Source organism: Cygnus atratus, chromosome 5 (genome assembly GCF_013377495.2).
Source record: "Cygnus atratus isolate AKBS03 ecotype Queensland, Australia chromosome 5, CAtr_DNAZoo_HiC_assembly, whole genome shotgun sequence".
Lineage (NCBI taxonomy): Eukaryota > Metazoa > Chordata > Aves > Anseriformes > Anatidae > Cygnus > Cygnus atratus.
The window spans coordinates 51,065,680-51,091,370 of NC_066366.1; the positions used below are offsets into that span (position 1 = coordinate 51,065,680).

At 34.1% G+C, this 25,691-nt stretch overlaps 1 protein-coding gene across 8 annotated transcripts; it reads left to right on the plus strand.

Moving 5' to 3' along the window:
* Window positions 1–632: 632 nt before the first annotated feature.
* Window positions 633–24,592, plus strand: AK7 (adenylate kinase 7). 8 transcript variants are annotated; one of them, XM_050710926.1, is made up of 18 exons: window positions 633–657; window positions 1,563–1,745; window positions 2,891–2,999; window positions 4,002–4,096; window positions 4,525–4,635; window positions 6,687–6,770; window positions 7,344–7,432; window positions 7,952–8,042; window positions 9,930–10,007; window positions 10,776–10,925; window positions 12,497–12,625; window positions 13,089–13,227; window positions 14,106–14,234; window positions 15,228–15,296; window positions 17,320–17,517; window positions 21,112–21,332; window positions 23,062–23,225; window positions 24,330–24,592. In XM_050710926.1, the coding sequence occupies exons 1-18, from the start codon at window positions 634–636 to the stop codon at window positions 24,451–24,453; spliced, it is 2,187 nt and encodes a 728-aa protein (XP_050566883.1). In that variant the 5' UTR covers window position 633; the 3' UTR covers window positions 24,454–24,592. The 8 variants fall into 8 exon arrangements, with proteins under 8 accessions (XP_050566883.1, XP_035395401.1, XP_035395402.1 ...); XM_035539508.2 differs by lacking the exon at window positions 633–657 and adding an exon at window positions 930–1,059; XM_035539509.2 differs by lacking the exon at window positions 633–657 and adding an exon at window positions 930–1,059 and having other exon boundaries at window positions 23,062–23,220; window positions 24,330–24,577.
* Window positions 24,593–25,691: the final 1,099 nt, after the last annotated feature.

Consider the following 25,691-nt stretch of genomic DNA (forward strand, 5'->3'; position numbering starts at 1 on the left):
AGCTTATTTGAAGCACTCTCAGTGAACAATTTCAATAGGTCTGCTTTGACCAGTTCATTTTCATTTTCTGAAACTGAATAAATGCTGCTTGGCCTAACGCACCTTTCCAGAACATTTAAGATTATGCATTATCGCTGGAAGAACAATCATTGAAACGGTGTTGGTTACTAAGAAATTACCAGTGATTAATTATCTAAAAAGCCTCAAAGGCTGCTTGCTATCCAAAGGATGTCTAATAACATAGCTTTAAAACTTTTTTTTTTCCTCACAGCAATACTAGATTTTGTCTTCTTCAGCGTCAAGAAGTTGGGAATAAACACCCTCCTTTATTGACTGCAGGTATTCATGTTTGTTTTAGGATAGATTGAATAAGATATGAAAAAATATATATGTACACACTAAGTACCTGATTATATTGTGATAGTCCTTGAGTTCCTCAGCAGAGCTCTGAAAAGCAACTCCCCAGATGAAATGTTTGAGTGAGGACTGCTGTGGGTAAGGCCTGGGGAGACGGCCGTGTTGAACTCTGTGAGGAAGTGGCCTTAGAGAGCTGCTCATTACTCATCACTGCCTGCATGTTACTGCCCTGCCTTCCTGACTCATTCTCGATTGATCTTGATTCACCTGAGGAAGATGGTGGAGGCAGAGATGAGAAAGGTGCGCTTCCACTCCGTGACCCTCTGCAGGCAGGCAGGTTCACAGGCCAGACACCCGAGGCAAGGCTACACCAAGCCTTACGCTACACCGAAAGTCCCCATAGGCGGCCACCTGCTGAAGCTCCTAGGCCAGCAGCAGCCGGCTGGAGGGGGAGGGATGCCGGTGTGCGGCCTCGAGCGGTCCCGCAGCCCTCAGCCCGTGCCCGCAGCGCCCCGCGCCGGCTGTGAGGGCGATGCGGCAGCGCCCGCCCCAGCCTGGCTCGGCGCAGCCGCCGCCCGCCCTTAGCAACGGGCCGCGTCGCCGGCTGGGGCTGCGGCCATGGCAGCGGGGCTCGGAGGCGCTCGGAGCCGGCGGATCTTCCTCAACCACCTCGACTCCTACTGCGGCCGCAGTATCGGCGAGGTGACGGCGTGGCGGCCCCCGGCTGTTCTCCTGGCCGCCGGGCGGGTGTCCGGCCGTGGTCACCTAAAATGGCTGCTGCGGAGGGGGGCTTGGGGGCAAGGGGGGTGAAGACAGGAGGGAAAAGAGAGTAGGAGGTGGTGGTAGCGCAGGTCAGGACTGGGGCGGCAGCTGATGGCTGTGGTGAAAGGTAATGCTCGGAGATAACATCTCCCTGAGGTAACGCCTTCTGGAGAGGAGTCAGGTTGAGGAGAAGAGGCGTCTGGGGACACAGCAACACCTTCACCCTTGAGGCTTAGGGCACATGGCAAGATAAAATGTCGCTGCGGAGTTCGTGCAGTCCCTCACATTTCCCTGCTTTCCCAAGTTGTGTTCTGAGCTACGCTGCCTGCAACAGCATCTAAGCTAGCCAACAGCATTGGTGTCTTCCCAAGACTATAAGAAGCTGTGTAGTTTAGTCCCAATGCAATACATATTTGCATACACGTGTGTCTTGTATATTGCAGTATTTATCCAAATGTGTTGTTGGAGCATCACTAGAAAGCATTGGGGAAGAGGAGGAGGAGGAAGATGAAAAGAACTCAGCTGCTGAAGTTTCTACTAGGCCAAAGGAGGGAGTCTACCAAATAGTTGGTACCCTTTCTAAGCCAGAAGGTACTAAACCATGTTTTGCAGAGGAAACATATGCAGTAAGTAATAATCTTACTTCAGGTCATTGTTAGGTAACGTTAGGAATATTGCAAGTCATGTAAAATGACCAACTGACGTTAATAAAGTGGTCTCTTGCTGCTGGAATTGTATGCATATTTTACTACCTCTGCTTCCTGCACACTTGTCTCCTCCCTGCTAGTTCTCATACAGCAAATGTTAAAAGGAAATAATCCAGTCTTAAAATAGATAATTTTTTTAAATGATGTTTCTGGACAGGATGTTGTCTATCCTGATGATCCACAGGTCTGTTTTCTTTTTCCTTCAAAGCACGCTCTCTTGTGTCTCCTATATCTTTTATCAGTTTCTAAAGGTAGTAGTATTGGAATCAAAGTCAGTGTCCTCCCTTCTTAACTTTTCACTGAAATCACTGCTTTCACTAGCAGCTAATTGTTCTGAATACCTATGTCTTTGTATATATGTCCAGAGTTTGGTTAACTGAAGGAGGCTTGTTTTAAAGAATGTGATTGCTTAATGTTTTCTGAAACTAAAATTGACTCTGTCTCAAGCTGCTTATTATCCAGAATCTCTTCAAAATTTTGAAAGTTTTGTTCTGAACTTCTATAGAGATGAGTTGTTTAATCTGAAAATTATGGTTAACTATATTTAATCTCGCCCACTGCTGTCACGCAGAATGTTCGTTGGATTTGTTCAAGTGTTGCAGACAATCCACATTTAACAACAAGGATGGGATGTTGTTTTGCAAGAAAACTGACATTTTGCAAGAAAACTGACGTTTTCCTATGTCTTGTCCATTCTGCCAGCTGATCCTTGTTTAAAATACCTGTAAAAGTCATAGATATTTTTGTGATATTAATAATTATACTGAAAATACAAATCCTAAAATACCGCTTAAAATTGTACATACTTCTGAACTACATTAATGTCTACTGCAAATCAGAAGTTTCAGCATTTAATTTGTATTTCGTCATCTTTTATCTGACAGATACAGTTTGATATCAGTCATATGAATTATTCTAGCATCCTTTTCAGAAATCTATGCGCAAGAAAATTGCGTTCTATCTATCAGAAAGTTACTCTTGAAAAAGAATTTTGAATAGACTTTTTTCCCCTTTTTCTTCTTTCCTTTGTTTTCTAACAACAGGTTTTAACTATTTTCCCACAGGTCTCTTCTCAGAAAGAGCTCTTAAGTTATTTGCTTGAATGTGAGATTATTTTGTATAACATCACTGAGGATGCAAATCAAATTGAGGAAGCAAAATGGGCTGCTTCTGGTTAGTATAGCCATCAACTGAACAGAAAATTGTTTGCAATATAGCCACCAAAATTTACGAGAAATATGTAATGAAATGACCTTGGATTTATAGTTTACTGTAATATAAAACTGGCATCCTTGATAGGGAAATGCTGCATGAATTGTTCAATTAATTAGCAAGGGACCATCGATTGCATTTCAGCATTCATAAGCTAGAGAAGCTGTCATAGAATGGTCCGACACTTTAAATGACATATCTGTGTAGGCAGATATTTCCATAAATAACTATCCACAGCCATCTTATTTATTTATGTTTGAAGGTAGGTAGAAAACTTGCTCCTTTGATATTCAAATAATGTTTAATATTTTATATAATTAAGTATATTTCTTTGCTTAAAACTGCAATGAAAATACCATTTAGTCTTTCTGCAGCTTTCTGCTGCTTGATATAACCAAATTCTAATGGGTATATGGAATCTTCTTATGCTGACAATGCAATATTGCTCTTTATATGATAGTTAAACTAAACTATACATTTCTGTGTATTGTCTAAATACATAAGTAACACTGTAAGTTTTCAAGGACTCAACAAAACATCATCCACATGTAATTATTTTGTTCTAAATTAAATTCAAGGAAAAAATCCCTATTTTTGTAGATTTGCTGTTTCAATTATAAAACACTTCTATTTTCTTTCAGTATCTTTGTAGTCAATAAAGATAAATAATTTTCTAGTATAGGTTGTTTCTTTTTTTATTTTTCCACAATATGCAGCTCTATCGATATTATGTTCATTACTGGTAATGTAATCCTTTCTTCCCATTATTTTTCTGCTTTTTTTATTATTCATTATTGATTTATTTTTATTTTATGCCAAGCAAAATAAAGAGCATTTGCTTCAAACTAAGTAACACAGAACACTATAGCATAAGTGTATGTACAGGACCTCTACACAGAAACAAATATATGGCTTCAGTAGAACAGTTTACAATAAATTACATCCTTTGCTTTCATTTACCAGTGCTACATACAGAAATAGAGCATTTTGCGACACCAAAGATATTTATCCTCGTTTCAACAATAATGAGCTGGGCAAAAAGCAAAACCCCTGACCCAGTAAGTAACGAGAAAGTATTATTATTTTAAGTGAATACTTCCATTTAATGGAAAATATTCATTGAATTTAATTAAAGTATTTCAGTATGTACTTCAGTACTAGCAGGTAAGGTTAGTGTCAGCAAGTATATTTTTTTCTCATGGTCCTTTCACCTGAAATCTTGCTTTCTGCCAGAATTGTTAAATCTATTCCACTGGATAGAGAGGTTTAAGCATTGAGCTACAATGATGGGGAGATATACAGGAAGATATTAGGACTGTGTGGACATGCTAACTTTAAAGTGAAGCTTAGAAGTTTCAAGAATTTCAAATGAAAACAAAATAGATGTTTTGTAATATTTTTAAAAACTTGTTTTATCCATCTAGGCCTTTAACATTTGTTTTTGTTTAAGGCATGTATAACAGTTGCATTTTTTTTTCCTTCCTAGGAGGATTCTGAGATTCCTTTTACTGAGGAAGATTATCGCAGAAGAAAATCTCATCCTAACTTTATGGATCACATAAATGCTGAAAAACTTATTCTCAAACTTGGGAAAACTGTATGTAAAGATCTTTGTGGGGAGAAAAAAAAAAGTTTGGTCTTCTTAGAGCATTATCTTAATGTTAGAAGTTACCAACAATTTGAATAAATTTTGAGTGTTATTTTTTTCGATAAATGTGAATAGCATCCCTTATTAATAAAATATCCCTTATTAATAAAATATCAAGAAGGCTACGTTTTTGAAATAATACATATACAGTATACATAATACAGATCCCTAATTTTCTCTATTTTTCCTTAGCTAGTGAATAAATCATGCTTTTCTCATTTGAAGCAATACATTGTTTCATTGGTTGTATGAGAGAGAAGTAAAGCTGGGGACTGCGAGGGGAAATCTCAAGGATGATTTTAGACCTATCCCCCACTTAAAACATTTTATTCGAATAAAACAAACCAACCAAACAAGCCCAGAGCTGATTATACTAGCTAAAATGTGACATCTAGTGGCTTTAATGAATATTACACAGGAACTTGAAGGTCTTTACCGGTGACTGTGTATAAATGGAGCTTGCCTGGTCATTTGTGGTGTGGTTTTTGTTTTGGTTTGGTTTTCCATTAAGTATATCCAAGTCATCTCAAGTAGTACCTTCTCACATGTGTGATTTGTGACACTAAATAGGTATTTTTAGAGAATTTTGACCTGTTTTGGAGGTTTGTATTTCACTGGGTGCTGAAGTATTGTTGCTTTCCCACACAGAAGCTACTGCAAGGTAAATGATAGAAGATCCTATTAGTTACCTGCTCCTTAGCGTAGATGAGAAATGGCTCCTCCTCTGCCTTCATGAGAGGCAGGTTTTTCCTGTTGGGAGACAGAAATTACCATGTGCCTTCTGGGGCATGTGTGCGGTCTGTCCAAAGCAAACTTGGGAGCTGCTGTTCTTAGGTTAAAAACAGTTTCTTTCTCTCTTAGTACTACACAAGCAAACTTAGTGTGGGAGCTCTTGTGCTGTCTGCAATGTCTGATTTTAATATTCCATGTGATTACTAACAAGCTGTTGTATTCAACTGAGTTGAGATAGTTTTTATTACAAAGATAGAAACACATTACATGGATAACGTACATTGATGTATTATTTCCTGGCATCCCTGTATATGATGTTTTGCTTATTCAATCAAAGATTGGCTAACGGTGTTGCTGGTTTTATATTTCTGAAATAGTATAAAAAAATGTAGCAAACCGTGTGTTTTTTCACAGACAAAAAAGTTGATCCAAAGTCTTAGCATTTTATAGCCTCTGCTGGTAAATGCAAGTTCTAAGCGTTATGTAGATGTATAATGTCTAAGATCTTTACAACATCAGAATTATTTAACAATATTGTTTCAAGTTAAAAATGTCTAAGCGACTGGTCCTAATTTAAAAGATTTGCTTGAAATTTCCTTCCTTAAGATGGTTTAAGTATGGTTTATTCACTGTGTGAAACCACCCTCAACATTGATCCAATCAGTTTCATTTCACGTAAACAGTCATCCGGAACAGGCAAACATATGACCAGGTTTGCATAATGGTCAGCAAAAAATATGAGGGTTGATTGTGGTGTATGGTTAGAAAAATACTTTATAGTCCACTAATTTTGTTTGAAATTTTATATCAAAACGAAAGCAAAATGATTATAAAAGTATTGAACCTGCATTTCCCACTTCTTTAGGCAATCAAATGCAAATATAATGCAAATGGAGAAAAAAAAAAGCCTCAATGAATTTCGTTGTTACATTTCTTGGAAAAAGAAAGTTGAGGCATAAGTTACGCTGATCACTTCGTTATTATATGTAACTTCCAATTTCTTAACTTTTAAAAGATTTTTGAGAATTTCAGTTCAAATGAAGACAGGTCAATTCTGAGTAATGTTTTTTGTTGTTGTTTTAAGGAAACATTAACAATATGTCTTACAACACTACAAGCTATGCAACAGTTGGTCTAATTCCAAATTTTAAGTGATATAACTTACTTTATGTATTTAGTATGCAATTTCTGAAGTTTCAGTGTAAACCATTATCCCATTAGGAGTACAATAATTTCATAAAAACTTTCTTGTTGGTTTTACTTCACAGAATAAACATATATTTTCAACTTATGTTGTTGCTTCAGGACTTCAGTACGGAGCTGGGGAAGGTGTCTTACACTACTTTTTTAAGGTAGATATCTAAGCATTTTGGGGGTTTTAATATCTAATGGCAAATTGCAATGGAATTAAATGCATTTCTAATAGTTTTGGTATCGTAAGTTTAATGTTCTTGTGAACAGAATTCATTATTTGATCCCTTAGAAATGAGTGTTAGCTACAATGGAAGTGATTTCCACTTTATTTTTTGGATCTGTATGTTTTTTGTTTTTTTCATAGTTTTGGAACAGTATCTACAAGTGCACCTTATAATGAGAATGACTATCAGATCAATGGATTCAAGAAAAATGTCTTTCTTTTCAACATTGCATTCCTTTTTTTTTTCCCCAAGCATTTTTTTTTAAATTTGGGATATGAAGTACTAAAAACATTTGTCAATATCAAAGAGTATTCTTTTAAAAATAACAAAAAATTCTTGGTTTCTTTTTAGGCTGCCAGTATTTCTCAAAATTATTTACTACAGTTCCATCAGTCATTCAGTAAATGGAATTTTATAATCCTAAATATGTAGATTTGCCACTGCATAAATATGCCTAATTAAAAGTAACTGTTTACTTCTAACTTTGTTGTCCGTTTGTATTTTCAGATAGGTTGGCTCAGTGAGGCTACTGCAATACCTGTTTTTGGACATGGAAACAATTTTATTCCAACCATTCATGTTCTTGATTTAGCAGCGTAAGTAAAGTTTCACTTGGACAGTGATTGATAGTTAGCTAAGTAACAAATCCAAATACACTAGCAGAATACTGAGGCTTTTAAACTGGGACAGAGAGGGTTTAAGAACACTATTTGGCCCATCTTATTGAGGCAGGCAGAGACTTCAGTATCTTTGGTACTAGATATGCCTACGGGAAACCTGTGTCTATTGTACAGGTTCTGTGCTTTTAAGAAATTGCTGGCAAGGCTGGATATAGCAAGTAGTATCACTTAACTGGCATAGAACTGGAAACACATCACGGACTCTACAGCTTAAATTAATATTTTGTACAGGTGTTGCTTTTTATCCTTTGAACTTCTTTACAAATAAAACATCTATCTATCCTTCTTTATTGAAGATAATATACATGAAAATATTGTGCTCTGAGTTTTCCAAAATTAAACGTAGTCGTATTTGGACAGCTTCTGAATTGCATCTAACACAAAAAGTCCCAGTATGCTTTTATACTGACCAGCCTTGACCTTCCTGTGTTTCAGAGTGTTACAGAATGTAGCAGACCACAGGCCAAGATTTCACTATATACTTGCGGTAGATGAGTCTATGCACACTCTTCAAGAATTAATAAAGGTAAGGGATTTTATTCCTTTTCTTTTTTTTCCCGATATTTATAAGAGTTTTCAAACTCTACATTTTTACAGAAGTAGACGTCCCTAAGTCTTCCTGAATTATCTTGTGTAATAAATAATAAAATAAATTTGAAATCTACCAAGACTTTTGTCCTTTAAAAAAAATATTATTTTGACGTCTTTCTGCAGAATTAACTTTGAAAGTATTATTGTTAATTTAAATAGAAATTTTAGTTAAAACTGTGCTGAGTTGTTATGGGATTCACAGTACTACAATCAGATACTCAAAAGTCTTTAAAATATTCTTCCCTTCATTTGTATGAAGATATTTTGTTTTTCTAAACATTTTGAAATGAAGTCTAGAAATAGTCTGGATGACACTATTGAACTATAATTTACAGTGAGACTGAGAGTTGAGAGAAGCAGCTAATACAGTGTAACAGGAGATTTTCCCATGTAGATTGAGCAAATGTTACATAAGAACCAAACAAAACAGCCCATTTTTCTTTCAGTGTCAAAGAATGTTTCATGGAACTGTCTTGTAGGAAGGTCACAAGAAGATGCATCCCTTGTTTTGGTTCAGGCTTACGAGGTCTCACTGAAAAATTAATAGTTGGAAAATCCACCTTGTATAAGTGACCATAATGTAGTTTTCAACATTCATGTGGAAGAAGCAAAGATCAAAATAATCTTTGTAGCTGTGGTCAACTATAGGAAAGAGCATTATATAAAAATGAGCACAAAAGATGTTAAAAATATTAAATCTTTAGAGAAGGAAGGTAGAAGCTATTGAAACTTACATTATTAGATGTATAAGGCCATTGCATGCTACTTATTAAGAAAAGTTTGGGAAAGACAAAATGATAATTGGCATGGCTGAGGGAAGCAGGATGGCAGACTTCAAAAAGTTACAGTTATGTCCTGATGAAGAAAAATCATAAAAATCTGGCTGGATAAGAGGAACAAAACAAAACAGACTTAAAACAATATTAAAGATCAATTAACAGAAAAGACTCAAAATTAATATCCTTTTTTTTTCAAGCCTCTGAAGAACAAAAAGCTTGCCAGGAAATCTGTAAGGCCAACCAATAATATAAAAGGGTCACTTACAAAAGCCTAAGCTGTAGCAGAGATTCTTTGCATTAGTGAGCATAGGTAAGAATTATGAAAAATACCTTGAGAGTTACTTAAATATACAGCAGCTATTTCTAATTTAGGAAGTCTCTGAGGTTAAAATAGTCAAAGATTAGGAGAGCATTTGGAAGAAGTATCATGCATGCTTTTCCTAGTCTTACTTTCATTTAGGTGTCCGCTAGTTGAAACTGTTTGAGACAGAATACTGGATATATTTGGTCTAGTGCTCTATAGCTGTTGCTGTTATAATTTTATGGAATCTAGCGTGTGTTTTTTTTAACCTTTTTTAAAGGACTGCAGGAGTAACTAACTTCTGGCTGATGATGAAATGAAACTAGAGAGTTAATGGTGGCATTCCATTGATCTGAAAATCTTTTCTGACTGTTAACAGAATTAAATACTTAAAAAATCTGAAGTGAGAATTCTGAGAAATAAGATAGGTCTGCAGTTTGATTTTAAGCAGTATGAAGTTATAGATTTAAGAGCTTTGAAACACTTGTTTTTTTGTTGTTGTTGTTGTTTGTTTTTGTTTTGTTTTATTGCAACTACAAAAAAATGAAGTGATATATAGCAAAACAGAGGTGTTTAATACTAACATTAATGTTCTTTGATCTGCAATTCCAATCAGTATACTGACTTTTTGGGTATAGTGTAACATAAAATTTAGAGCAGAGATTTTATCTCCAGAAATCCTCTTCATTTTTTTCTAAGAATCTGATTTGTTATGTGCATTACTTCTTTTTTTTCTTTATAGTGTATCAGTAAAAATGTTGGACCAGGAAAAATTGAGAAGATTCCAAGAGAAAATGCATTCTTGAGTAAAGAATTAACTGTTAGTAGTTTTCTTTTATTCATTTTTTCTTTTATTACTTAAGGAAAGGATGCAAACCTAAAGAAAAGGATATGAAGTATCATATCATGAAATATATATATATATTTATTTCAGCAGAAAAATGTAATCCTAAAGCTCAACTAAAAACATCTATAGTGAATGTAAATTTAGGAAATAAACTAAAATTTAACCCTCACAGAAAAAAGTATTATGAGGAATTACAGACCGTTCTAGAAAAACAGTGAAGCACTGATGTCACTGCTGCACTAAGCATACTGGAGCATGCTGACAAAACCTACCAACAAAGCATTTTTTTTTTAAAAAAAAAAAAAAAAGGTTAATAATGAGGTACTACTGAGGCTGACAAACACAGAATATGTGAATCATCTTCATCTATTTATCTGGAATGAACTGTTCATGGGAGAAATAAATAAAATAAAAATCTGCTAGTTTAAAGGTGGTACTTAATGAATTTATGAAAGAAGTTTTTTTGTGTTTTTTTTTTTTCCTGCAATAGTATGAGACCTCAAATAATTGCTTAATGGTTAATAATATAATAGTCCTCAGGAATACTTAAATATATATTGAAAATATATTTTTTAAAAGCTTAAAATGTATGTTTTGCAGTGCATGCATACATACTTTCCCTGTGCTTAAATTCTTTCTATTCCCCTCACCCCCCCATTCTAGTCTTTAGTTTAAGCCAACAGTGTTATTTTAACATCCATAGCTTGCATCTTTAAAGTAAATGTAGTTTTGTTCTCTCAGCAAACAAACTTGGATATGTTGCTTGTGAACCTACGAATGGAAGCTATATTTCTGAAAGAGACTTTCAACATTAAGTGGGTTGCTCAGACAGGACTGGTGGAGAACATTGAAAAGATCATCAAAGAATACAAGCAAAATCGAGGACTTCTGGTAATGGCTTGGTGTATGCTGTTTTAAAGTGCTTTTTTCAAATATAAATAGTTCTATAAACACAAGCTTTATCTCTTTAAGTAAAAGTACACAGAAGACCGACAAAGATGCAAAATAAGTGAACATAAAATCTGAAAGTTAAATTGAAGTAATTAATTAGACAATATAAAATATTAATTAAAATAGTCACCTAAAGTTTTCTGTTATGCCTAAAATTGCAATTGTGTAAGTGAAAACAAGCTTCGTGATGGAGAAGCTGCTGCTTTGAAACTAGTTTTTGTAGGCAATATATGGCATTCCTGGTATATTAGACTTCAAGAAAGCAGTAACTGTGTCTTTTATTTAAGATTTTTATGTTAGAGTCAGTAACTGTGTCTTTTATTTAAGATTTTTATGTTAGAGTCAGTAGCTAGGTGAACATTTTGTGTCCTTCATTATACTTAGTGAGCCAGTATACTTAATTGCAATGTGGCTTTCATTTTATCCCACTCCGTTGTATAATGTAATGAGCAACTTTGCTGTTTCCTATGTTAGCTAAATATTTAGAATTGCCATATTCAAATGTATAAGGAAGTAGTTATTTAAAGGTGCATAAAAATGCTTGCATTCATTCAAGTATTGCTTGTCTTTAGTATGATAAAGCTATTCATCATGTCTGTATCTTGTTCAAACCATGATAGGTTCAGGAGGTGTAAAACAACATATAACTAATATCATTCGTTTAAAATTTTTTCTTTGAAAGTCCCTGCATACATCCAAAAGGATTATCAGATCTGTGCTTGCATTAAACTACTGCATCTGTGTAGGTATGCCTGCAGTTCAAAAAGTATGATGTAAAATAAAGGCATACCATGTGGTAAGTAGAAGAGGGAAGGCTAGCTAGACCTCTGTGCCAGTCACAACTCTGCAAAATTCATTTGCCGGGTTATGTTAGAAATTATGTTAGAGATTATGTTAGAAATTAATTAATTTGTTAGGTTTATGTTAAAAATACCGCCAGGTTTACTGAATTGGGATGTGAACTTAATGATGTATGGCTTTGAGTTTATTGCATGATATTTATTAAATGTATTTTGGAACTTAGTGATTCAACCATGGGCAAGATAGGCTGAAATTAAAAATTATTATCTTAAGATTGCGATGAATCTGAAGTTTTTGAGGTCAAAATAACTATGGTGATGACAGCAACTCTACCTCAGCTGGAAAATAAAATGGTTGTGTTTATATAGTAGTATAACTGCCACTTATCTCCAAAATCCACTGCCTATAGGGTTGTGTTATGTTTCTTTTAACCATTTAACCTCTAACAGTGCCACTGTAAGTTGGTCTGTTAGTCTACTAAGTAGAAATGTACCTTTTTCTCCAATGCTGAAGTTATACCATTAAGTTAACTGTGTTACTCAAAAGCAGTGGATGATATAGAACATGCTCAGTGCAAATAAATCTAAAATATATTTTCAGTTTCAATTATAATAGTTATTTCCTATTAGTTATACTGAAAAGATTGTACCTTTTAAATAAAAATTTCCATAACGTTTGATTGATCTTTCACATCTTTCTTTTTTCCCCAGCCTCTCAAAGTTTACATTCATGGTCCTCCTGGGGTTGGCAAATCTACCATCACTGAAAAGCTCTGCAAACACTACAAGCTGCATCACATTAAGATAAAAGATGTGATTTCTGAAACAATAGCAAATCTGGTGTGTTACTAGCTGTTTTTTAGTATTGCTATTATTTTAGTTTCTGTGACTTTAAATGTTTGCCATTGTTTTAAAATGAAATAGAACTCCATAATTTAGTATTTTAAGTTACCAAAGGAAATAATCATGTTCCAACAAAATGTTTTGAGAAATAATAATATACTGATTGCTTTTTAGGTCCACCTATAACTGTTGGTATTATTTACTTTCTTGCTCACTTTTCTGACCTGAAAAATACATTACCAAAACAATTTTAGATTTTAGAATGGAAATATCTTTTGACATACTGATCATCTCTGGGGATGCACTGAACTCTTTTTAAAGATTGAAGGTTGCTCAGTCTCTCATTGTCCAGGAGCATATGTGAAATTCATTGTTTTTTTCCATTTATTACATCTGTGTATATAAGAAAATTTGTCTGTAGAATTTCTGAGCCTATTCATGTTTCTGATCTTGTCTTCAGGAGAAAATTGTGGCTCCTAAAGAAGTGGACTATGACAGTGTGGGTGAAGAGGGGGAATATGAAGAAGAAGAGGGTACAAATGTAGAAGAAGCACATGAGTTGTTGGCTGGAATTAAAGAAAGCATGGAGCAGAATGCAGGTAGGAAATATGAAGTAATAAAAGGGGACCATCTTTCTACTTCTTTATACATTTTATATAATTCTTTCTAACTCCATAAGTTTATATGTAAGTGACTGAATGTTCAGAATCTTTAGATTCTTGACCAGATTTTTTTTTTCTATCAAGTTTTCTTCTCAGAACAGAGAGCATAATTTAAATAATATAAAGTAAAAAGTGAAGTATGTAATTATCAAATTTGCAAGAAAAATAATGGCAGTTTTCTCTTCTGCATTCTTTGTTTTGTTTAAAATAATAATGCCTTTTAATATGTAATGTTTTATTGATAACAATAGATTCTAATTTTGCCTCAGCTTTTAAAAGTCTTAAATATAAAATAAGAAGCTGGAGTCAATCATTGCAAGAGGACAAAAAAAATCAGGTCAAAACAAACTTTACTGCCATACATTTGCTTCACAATGTATGCTAAGTTAATAAGTCACTTTATATCTCAGTCTATTAATCTGTAAATGAAACTTGCAAAACCTATTTCACGTTTGTTTTGCAAGAATTTGTCTCATGGTTAATTGTAAATAGAAAATGTTTGCTTTGTGACATGCTTTTTTCTATTCTATTTCTTTTCATATCAAGATCTGACTGCATTATTCTAAAATATCTAATTTCATGTTTACTAGCCTTACAGTTCTAACATTGACACCTGTGTTTACAATGATATAATTTTATTTCATAGTTACACTTGTAGTCTATAAATCTCTTAACAGCATGTAGTATACACAGTGACATAATTTTTTTTGGAGTTTAGAAAGTGTCTCTGATAAATGTATGAACATGTTAGTAAAATAATTTCAGGTATTTCTTTTCCATAAACTAGGTTCCTATTAACCTTCTTTGTGTTTTAGGTTGTTTAGATGATCAGTATGCTGTTAAACTCATTAAAGATAAGCTCAAATCTATGCCTTGTAGGAATCAGGGATATGTTTTAGATGGATTCCCAGAGACCTATGACCAGGCAAAAGAGCTTTTTAACTGTAAGTACTGCTGCTTTTGTTTTTATTGCTGCTAATATTATCATTATTTTTCTCAGTGCCGTATTACTTGAAGTACATCAACACTGTTTTGACAGCAGAGCAAGGCACAAAACAGTTGTTTTCACATGCTGCTTAAAATTTAAGGTTTGTAATGAATTGTAATGCACCTTAAACAAGATAATTTTCAAATGAAAATTTGGCTGACAATGTCCTAAATAAATGACCAAATAGAGAAGACGCTTTCTGTGTTGATATACTCTATGCAAGAAAGCTGTAAGGCAGAATTTCTTCATAATATTCAAGGGCTGCTTAACAAGGGGATCCAGACAGTTCACCAATACATATTGTGTAAACCAGATTAGAGTGGGTATATTAGATGAGCTTCATTGGATATGACTTTGGTGGAGCTCTGCAATATACATCTCAAATTGTGAGCTGTCTCACAATTAAAACTGTCTGCATTAAGACCAACAACCATCTCCATAAATTAAAGGATATGATTTTAAGGAAAACAAAACTCAGTCTTGTTCATTTTACTATGCTGGGCTGTAAATCATCTAGCTCAGCTGATGCTCAAGCCGTTGAGCAGACTATTCATGTCAAGAATAGCAGACAATTAACAGCAGAAACCCATACCGCAGCAAACCATTTCTGCTCACTAAGCTCTGTCACTGGCATAAGAAAATATGGAGCAGCAGGAGAAGCCAGGGTCAAGAAAGTAGTATGGACATATTTTGTAACTGTGTATGCAAGTGCATGCTCTGCTGTATAGCTAAACAACTGTTAGTGTCCCATGGTAGATTCTGTGGCAGGCAACAGCATTGATTACTTACTGACTACTCTAAACTGGTGTCCAGGTTAGATTAATTTCCAACAGTTAGTACAATTTGAATATTAAAAAAAAAAAGTGTTTGTATGGGGCATGTTATTAGTAAATATAATAATATTGTTGCTTCAAATGATAATGTCAATCATTTATTGCTTTTGTTTTAGTGGAAGATGAAGATGAAGAAGAAGAAATTAAAGGCAAAATGCCAAAATGTGATAAATTAATCACACCTGGTAAGTTTGAGTTTTTAAATAAACAGAGGAGTTTTCAAATATTGCTGCCACCAACTAGAAGTTTAAAATATCATTCCATCTGTTCATATTCCATTTAAAAGAAATATCCACGTAATGCTGCTGCCCTGTTGTTTGCAAGTGAACAGTTAATCAATAGGAGGGTTTGGGTTTGTTTTGTGGGTGTTTTTTCTTTTTTTCTTTTTTTTTCTGTTTTCTTTTGTGAAAATGCCATCAGCTGTTTTTACCAAGAGCAGTGGCTGCCTTTGTTACGATTACAGCATCTACCAATGGAATAAATGAGCTCCTGAACATGGAATATTAATATATATATATATATATATATATATATATAAAATAAACAAATATATATAAAAGTTTAGCCCTTCGTAGAGTTCTTTGCAGTGCTTAGCATTGTATCTTGAATGATACTACCAAATTCATTTTATTGCATCAGCAAATCTGGGAATTGAAATTGTTTTCCACCTATGCAGAAAATGCTTTATTATGATGTTTTTGCTATTCTTGATTTCTTTGAATTGGCATATTTTATGTTACAAGAGGCATATGGTCAGGTAGTATAAAAGCTGAATACCTAAAGCGCTTAGTGGTTTTTGCAGCCTGATAACTTACTAGCTTCAGTGGAAGTGAAGAAGGTTCAGAACGTCCTGAAAAAAATCCTGTTCTTGCACTTAAATGAAGGGGACAAAGGGTTGATTTAAAAAGAGGCTTTAACCTCGTTTCATTTAGGAACTACTTATTTCTGAAGTAAAAAAGAAAAATGTGTTCTTTATAAACAAAAACACTTTCAGTTACAATATCAGAAAGAGGAACTGTGAATTACAATGGGCTGGAGAAGTACCAGCTCATCAAATGTGTTTGAAGGTAACTCCAATGTAATTCAAATGTGTGAATTATGATGTGCTGGAGAAGTACCACTTTCTCTCCCAAAACAAGGACTTCAGGCAAGGGATCTGTTTTAGAAACACCTTATCAACCTTGGAGAAAACTTGTTTTAGAGAACTGAGTGATCCAAAAGGGCGTTTTGTTGGTCTATGGAGATTTTTGTGTGTTTTGTTTTGTTTCTGTTTTTAGGGTGGATTGCTTTTTTTGGCATGCACGAGGAGGTTGGAGGGGAATTGTCTGTGTTTGATTCTGCAAATTTCTCTCTGAAATCAGAAAAAATACTTCCCAACTTTGTTAAATTAATAGGCTTTGGTAGTATTGAGAAGTGATATTAGATAGAAATATCAGAAAATATTGTGATAACTTACATGAATAATTAAAGGCAGACTGATTGTTGATAAAATATGCAACAGCCTAATGAAACTTATAAGTATGGGAATTCTGAACTAAAGAAAGGAGATGCATTTTTTTTATGGATCCTTTGAGGCTTTCTCGTGTTCTTGTCTATGAAAGTACTACAAATAACATTGACACCAAATTTTATGGCATCTGATAGCATAGTATGTTTAATCCACTGTTGTTGTTTTGTTTTGTTTTATTTTATTTTATTTTATTTTCCTAATTTACTTTATTTAGGAAAATACAGATTTATTTGTGAAATGAGAAATTGCAATACACTGTGATGACTTTTGAAGACTTGACAAACAAATGAATTGTTAAATTTTCCAGTGTTACTTGCTACCTTGGCTGCACTATTCACGTTTGTTTATTTTTCTTCCTATACCAGTTACGTGTGTTGGTTCTTCTCTGTTAGCTTTCTCAGAAAATTTGGACTATGTTTGCTGCTTCTTTCAAGAATAGTCTTGTTGATAGTGCTAAGAAAGAACTTGGTAGAATTAGAACATGTTGCTTCTATGCGTCTCCTCTTCATTTTGTTGGATTGCTCTAACTGGAGAAGTTGCATATCAGCATTTCTTAATTAAAGTTTCTATAAGGAAATATTTATATACATATGTGTGAATTCATGTTCGTTTGTGGTTTAAAATGTATTATTAACAGAAGGTAGATATGAGGGAGGAAGAATCATATATGGGCACTGATAATGTGTTCTTCTTCACAGAATTTGTTGTATCTTTGACTGCATCTGATGAATTTCTTAAAAACAGAATAATAAATCTACCAGAAAGTGTTGTTGCTGGAACTCATTATACTCAGGACCGGTTTCTGCAATCTTTAAGTCTCTTCAGAGAGATAAACACAGAAGATGAGACTGTTCTCAACTATTTTGATGAACTTGAAATACATCCTCAGTTTATTGGTATGAAATAATAAAATTCTTAGCCAAAATATCAATAAAAATTCCTATTACAAATGTAACGCTTGTGAAGATTGTACAGTAAGTATATAAATATTTTAACTAACATATCAGAATAAATATACAGCAGGTATTTAACTGTATACCTGTGGAAATATTTAAATGCTCATAAAGATTCTGAATTGTGCTGATTAGAGTATACAGTTAACATGTCTTTAACACTAGTGTTTTTATTAATCATTCAGTTTTGTAGGCTAAATAACCAAAATAGTTTTCTGATATAGTTTACAGATCTCTGCACTTGGCATCCTTCTGGACTGGTATTACAGTATATTTTCATGGACTTTAAATATTATAGTTGCTTATATTTTTTTCTTTAGATTTAACCTCAGATGTGGTGACAATATATGGGTATTCTGTAAGTATGAAAGAATATGATTAGACATTAAAGGTGGAAGGCTAGTAATACATCCTTTTTGTTTCATACCTAGAGGTGAGAAAAATTTTCTTCCCTACATACTCCCAGAAAATCATAACTGGGAAATCTTGAGTAGATTACTATAATCTGATAATTCAAAAACAATAAGTACAGGATGACAGCATTCTTAATAAAACTGGTTTTAGATTGTGGAAGGGAGACAAAGAAAAGAATAGAAGAGAAAGAACACAGGGAAAACCTTGCAAATACAATAAAACTGCTGATATGTTGATTGTCCATCTGAATGAGTTACAGGAAGTGATTTGTTGAGCAAACTTAAAAAAAAAATAAAATAAAAAATAGGAAGTCAATTGATTAATGTCAGTTGTGGAGATTATCTTGAAAATAATACCATACTTGAGTTGTTAGGAAATGTCGCAGTGGAAAAAAATAACATGAATATAATCATTTTAGATTTAGAATTATTTCTAAGCTATGCTCACATCTTTACCTTTTTAAGTATCCAGGTGCTGAGTGATTTTTGTATTATGTACTGATTATTTTCTCACACAGTTTTCCACTAAAATCTATTTTACCATTTCCCAATTCATAAAAGAAAGGAGATGATAAGATAAATCTATTTGTCTCGATAAGATAAATATATTTGGCTCTGTTGTCTTCAGTTGATGCTGCTGTCTTTCTTAATCAGATCCAAATGGTAAAGATGATTGTCTTAGTCCTGGGAGGCTTGAAATGAAGGTTAGCTGGCAATTTCATTTAATTGAGTCTGAAGTAACTCTGATGCAGAAAGTAAATGTAAGAAATAATAAATATTAAGAAGGTGTGATGTCATTAATTGGTCATGTTTTAATCTTATAAACTTTGGGATATACAAGCAGTAGCACTGTCCAAGACATTGTTTTATCTTGGTGAGGACTTTAAAGTGTATGCTCTATGACAGCATATTGCAGTGTTTTATGCTAAGAATTACGTCCAAAGATTACTCTAAAAATCTAGTTAATTCTAAATAAGGAAAGTCACTGGTCTACTAGCTGGTTAACTATTGAGGTATCACAATACTCACTGGTTAACTATTGAGGTATCACAACTGTGGGGCTTAGTGACTTCCAGATGAATTTCACATTCAATTTATAGTGTTGATTTACATCTTAAAAGCAGCAGCATCTTTACAGCCTGATTATGTCAGGAATTGCTCCTTTCCCTATATTCCCTATATATGTAAAATTAAAAGGTCAGATTGCAAAGGTAATTTCACTGGGGAATCTTCAGCTCTGCATTCTAGCTGATATTCCAGTTGGTTTATCAGAACCACTGAATTAACATCATCAAATTTAAACAGAGAAGCGACTGTTACATTGGTCAGAAGAAAGAAAAGTTACCTAGGTTTACTGGCCTTAGTGGAGAACTGTTGAAGAATTGTGCTTGATTCATTAAATACTGACTCAAATTAATCAATATTTTCTTCCACCTTAATTTTAGAAAATCTTAACATATGGCCTTATGAGTTGCTTTTACGATTTTTTTTTTTTTTTTTACTGAGTCTGAAATATGATTAGTACAAAGGAGTGGGTTTCAAGATTCTGGAAACGCTACTCTGCTACAGTGACTCACTTCATGAAGTCTGCAAGTCTGTCTTGTTTTCTTCATCTGCAAATTGGAGATGATGACACAGGCACATTAGATCATCTACAAAAAGGAATGTTAAAACAGAATTTTCCATTTTTTGGTGATCTTTCCTCCCTGTTAGGGACAGTGATAATCTTTTTTTTTTTTTCATTTAAAAACAATATTTTTTAGGACATTTTAGCATTTAATTATGATTGCTGTAATGTTTGTGTTGTAATCTTGCTTCATCATCTGAGAAAAGACTGTAGTCTTTGAGACCTCAAATTCAATGCCAAGAATGTTCTTAGCAATAATTTAAATGACTAGAAAATTGTCTCGCACTGTAATTCGTATATCCAGGTACAGCAAAAACTGTATAATTAATGGACTGCTTGGCATAAAAAATAAAATTATTGTAGTTTGGAATACTTCAGGAATGTAATTCCTGATTTTTGGAAAGAAGAGGCTCTGAAAGAAATGTCATCGTGCATCATGTAGAATTATGTTAGCTTTCTACCTTGTTTCATTAGCAGAGTTTGGACTTCAGGTCTAAATCACAAAGACACAAATTCTTGAAATAATGCTGTAAGTAATGCTTCTGTTTGAATTAGTGAAGAAATGAGAAGCATGCTTTGCCAATAGCTTTCAACATAACTTCATAAAGCAGAGGAATGTGGAGTAGGGACTAATGAGTTTTAGACTAAATTCTGTATTTCAGTTGTTCTGTATGCCCAAAATGCCCACTTTTCCTCTTTTCCATGTATGTTACTATACCCTTTCTTTCAGATGTCTCCAGCACTTTCTAGGCTTCATATGCATTCAGTGCCAGGAGGCTTTTCCTTCTCTTGTTTTTTCCCCCTTTTTTCCATTTCTTATTTTTTCACTTTTTTTTTTTTCTTTTTCTGCAGGTTTAGTCCCCAAATAGTCTTCAGCAGTTAAAAGGGAGAAGGAGTGAAAGGAAAGATTTCCTTGGTCTCTGTGCTTCTACGTGAAGCCACAGATTAGTTGAACTCTTATTACGTTATGCCTACAAAACCAGAGATAGGTCTGTGTAATTGTAAAACAGTGCATGTGAAAATTTTAGAAAATGTTGTGAAAATTTTGGAGTTTCTTGCCAAATTCTAACAACCTGTTGTGGAACCTGCATGAAGATACAGGGTCAGAAGCTGATAGTTTGATACCTGCAGATAAGCTGACATAAGACTCGCAAAGAGAAATATCTCTGATACTGGAATAACCTTGTATGAAAGTTTCAAAACTTAGGAATGCTGCAACTGCTGAATAGAATAGTTGTAAAAATTAACTATTTTCTCCCTAGCATCATATTAAAATGACGAACTATTTTAGCTGAAACTAACAAAGAAAATTAGACATAAAAAACTCCACTTTGTATAGCAAAAAAAATTGATATTTATAAGACACTCCAAAAAACATATTATACTTGAAAATTCAAGCAACATCAACACTATATATTTAGATCTTGCAGTTATTCACTAATGACTATTGATAATTGAGAAAAGCCTTGCGAAGTTCTCTCTTGTATTGTTTTAAAGATGTAGCCAAATTTGAAGATCCTGAGAACAGATTTATTGTAAAAGAGATTGTCAAAGAAATTGGGGAACCTCGCAATTATGGTTTGACAGATGAAGAAAAGGAGAGTTTGGAACGTAAAGCAGCTGAGGAACGCCTTGCCAGAGAAGCTAAAGAAGAAGCTGAACGAGAGCGTAGAGAAGCTGAGGAAAGGGCTGAAAGGATGGCAAACTGGGAAGAGTGGGTATGTTAATTTGCATTTTTGTGGAAGCCATTATTATTTATGTGTTTTAGAAAGTTGAAGCAATAGGGTTTCCAGCAATCTGTTATGTAAATATACTTGGAAAGTGTGGGATAAATTCTCTAGTTCCTCATATCATGCTTTAGATTTGCCTCAGAATATCTTCACGGTGCATTTTGTGGCTCAAACTAAAGAACACAGAATTGAGCAATATCCCAGGCTGCATTGCTGAAAGGTTTCTGAGCTTGCAAGAGAAGCATCATTGAGAGCTCAGCCCTCAGTTCAGTGCAGCCTCCCTGAGGCAGTCTGAAGGATGCTTTTTATTTGTTAATACTTCAATAAGTACCTGGTATTTAGGGTACCTGACCTCACAGGATTTGCACATGATACTTCTTCCTAAGGACGTTTTAGTTAAATTAACCCGAAATACATATTATAGGAAATTTCTTGTTCACACCTAAAGTCAGGTTCCCCCCCCCCCCCCCGCAGTAGGCAGTTCTTCTACTGCCCCCATTTAGAGTTATTTAAAAACAAACTGATCATTGCACAGATAAATCATTTTTTATCTTTGAAAAGCCATACATATTTCTGAGGAAATAACTTGAAATTAATCACTTTTAAAGAAGCATTTATATTGCTCTTACACTAGCTTGTAAATAAGAATTGTCTTTGTTATCTCTATGCTTATTTTCAAGAAAGCAAACTGCATTGTACGGAGCTAAAGTAGGTGTTTAAATAAAATGTGTAAGTTTATCCTTTTAGATATAACTTTAAAATCTATGCATCTATTCAGTTGCCCTTGAGATTGTAGATTAGCTGCACTCTGCGTAAAAAAAACTAAGACCTCTTGCAGGATTTATTGAGTAACACTCCTGGATTCAGTGAATCAGGTAAACATATTTTTCAGTTGCTGGTCTTAGTTTTATCTGAACATTGCTTTTGTCTTATGCCTTGAGTATAGGAAAGCAACATTCAGGGTATCTTTTTATATAGTTTTATATAGGACTAGGGCTACTTATGAATAAGGTGAGAGAAGAGAGGACAATAAAGATGTTTTTGAGTAATATTCTGGCTAAAACTACTGCAAGTGTGCGTGCTATTTAGTGCTATTTAATGAGAGAAAGGAATACTCCAAGTGGATTTATTTCCATCTTTCCCTCTTATACAATGATTATGCTCAAACAAGTTGATTTAACCCGAATTCAAGAATAAATTTAGCTGAACTGACATAAATGAAAGAAAAAACAAACAACATATTTAAAGATATATCTTGCAGTTATGTAAAGAGTCAGACATCTCTCATGTGTAAAAATATTCTCCTTTCCCCCAGTTCAAGGAACCCTCAAGAAACCATCTGCATTTGCAATAGTACTAATTTTTGAAGTGATACAGTGTTTACCAACCATTTTGCCAAATATCTTGGGAAACAGGAACACTGGAAAACTTCAGAATAAACTTCCTTTTAGGTGTTAAGGAGAGAGAAGTAAAATAATTTTGCTGGGGAGGTTATTTCATTTTTCTTCATGCTCAGTTGGACATCCTTAGTGTGCCATGTCCTCTAAATTTAATAAGCAGTTCATTGTTGTTCTGTTAAGCATGAGTTTTAAAGTTCTGTCCATGGTTTCTAGCACTATTCTTCTTTTCCCCTATAGGTCACCATCATTAGTTAGTCAACTACTGTTTGGTAAATCTTATAAATATTCTTCTTTGTTGTTTGGTTAATTATTTGTAGAATAAACAACTGGAAGAAGTGAAAAGACAAGAACAAGAGTTACTGGAGGCTCAGTCTATTCCACTACGAAACTATTTAATGAAGCATGTCATGCCAACACTTATTCAAGGGTTAAATGAATGCTGTAAGATCAGGCCAGATGATCCAGTTGATTTTCTGGTAAGGTGATTACATCTCTTCTTAATGAAATGTGTTTGAAAAAGCTTAATGAAAATATTCACATAACTCTATAGAATCTCATTTAACATATGGAGACTTGAATTCTTTTTCCCCACTTTCATGATTAATTACCTGCAATTCAGGTAAGCAGGAAGTATAGCGAAAGCTGAAGTACCCAGTAACTATATGGGATCATTTGACGCATTACATCAATCCAGTTTTGCTATAGAGTAACAGGAAAAGAATTGGTACCAGAATCAGTCATGCTTTGCTGAGAGGGTTCTCACTCTGCGCTTATGTACCCTGCCCGTTCTGCTGTGACGTAGAGACCTGCAGAAAGAGGGGCATCACTCTAACGCATCACTCTATGCACAATGATGCATGTTATTGTAATGTCTTCAATAATCCCCTTCACAATACACAGATAAATTCACGAGTGAATCCAGACAGACATTCACAGAATAAGTCCAGTTCCAAGAGACCTCAAGAAGTTATTTAGTTCAACTTTCTGCTGAAAGTCAAGTTGACATTGAATTCAAACAGGAATTCAGATGCCATAAAGCTCTAGTTGTGTATATATATATATATATATATAACTTTCACTTATCACTGTATAAATAACTTTCCTAGCAAATGGAGTCAGAAAAGCAGTACAAGCAATCACTGTTTTAATGAAGAAAAAAAACTCTTGTTGTTAACCAAGTAAAAGCTTAGAATGAATGTTACGTGTAGCTGTAGCAACATGAGATCTTTCCTACCAATCACGTAACATTGTAAGATCTGTATTATTTACTCTTCTGGGCCAAGAAATCAGGCCTCTAGGGTACTCCCTAGGATTTTTCATGGAATAACAAATACTGTCATAATATATGACTCCTTCTCTTGCCCATGATACTGATGGGGTCAATGCTACAAAGAGGCAGAACGAGGTGTGTGGTATTTGTGAAGAAAAGGTTTCTCTGACATACTGGGCAGAGATTACATTTTAGAGCCACTTGACACTTTCTGTGATTTTGTTTAAAGCCATGTTACCCACTACATTGTTGTTGTTTGGTGTAAATTTTGAAGTTGGAGACTTGAAAATAACTTTGGAAATCTTTTGTTTATAGGCAGAATATCTCTTCAGGAACAATCCTGATACACAATGAGGTAACATTAAATCCTAACAGCTGTCGAAACTGTTACATGGAAAGGGAGAGCATCGCTAATGCATTTTACAATAAAAATACTTAGTTTTTGAACAAAAATAAGCATAATTTTGTTTAGGCTCATTATATAATCTAATTTTTTATTTCTGACACTGTACTAGTATGTTGCATTGGGTTTTTAATATTCCTTCTATAAAAGTATCATACACTACACATTAATTAATACATTTGTGTATCTGTATTTCATGTATCTACTTCAAACTCTGAACCACAAGAATCTATTCTTTCTCCAAAACTTTCCTCTTGGATTTTTTCAGTTGCGCATCATATTTAAGCAATATATTGTTGTGATCTGGAAAGGACGTTAGCAGATAGCCTGAGGAAAGTCTTTTATTTAAAAAAAAAAAAAAAGGGGGGGGGGGAAGAAAGGGTATCTTCACTCAAAATAGAAATAATAGAAGCAATGAGCTCTCTTATTTCCTCCATTACCTACCAAGAGGCCAAAACACTTGCAACACAGCCCTCTTGTGCGCTGATGACTGACCAGTTAAACAATTTCCCAGTACAGGTTCCCAGTATAGGTATATCATAAAACCTTTTTTTTTTTTCTCTTTCTTCTTTGGTACCGTGTAAATAGGTGTAAATCTCATCATTCACACTTGATAAACGTTTGCATAGATTCTTTAAGAATGTGGAGTTTCCAGGCTGTTGATGTCTTTTCCTTCTCTCTATTGATTTTCTATGCCTTTCAGAGAACCTGTCAGTGTCTATGCTGAGCTGAAACTGGTATCATATTTGGTGTAAAACAAATGCAAGATTTTGTCAAAACAAAAAGCCAAAGACTGCTTGGGAGAAAGAGGAAAAAAGGAGAAAGAACTGAAAAAATAATGATAACAAAATAAATTGCACCTCTTTTACCAGTTAGTTTTAGTATTCAAATTTTAGACGTATTAATTCCCGAGGTGCTTATTCAGATATATTACTATTTTTACAAAGAAACAGTCTAATTTTGGCTGTTTTCAACCAGTCACACAGCCAAGGCCGTGATGATAGCCCGAACAAAGTTCAGGACTACTATCTCCTACTCTAAAGGAACATTTCTTGGGCGTGTAAAGTTCCTATATGCTGCCAGTCCATGTTACCACTTATCACGTGAGGCAACTCAACATGAAATAACTGGTAATTTTAGAGAAATTTGTAGGTTGAGTGTTACTTTTTTCAGATCAAAGATGAAAATCGGACACTAAAAAAGGAGATAAAATAGGCCTTTATTTAGTGTAGTTGCTGTAATATATGTGTTTTTTTAAGAAAAAAAAACTTTTT

Coding starts and splice junctions, on each gene's coding strand:
- AK7 (XM_035539508.2), top strand. CDS start 976: ATGGCAGCGGGGCTCGGAGGCGCTCGGAGCCGGCGGATCTTCCTCAAC. Junction 12,626..13,088: donor CTGAAACAATAGCAAATCTG/GTGTGTTACTAG, acceptor TCTTGTCTTCAG/GAGAAAATTGTGGCTCCTAA. Junction 14,235..15,227: donor GGCAAAAGAGCTTTTTAACT/GTAAGTACTGCT, acceptor CTTTTGTTTTAG/TGGAAGATGAAGATGAAGAA.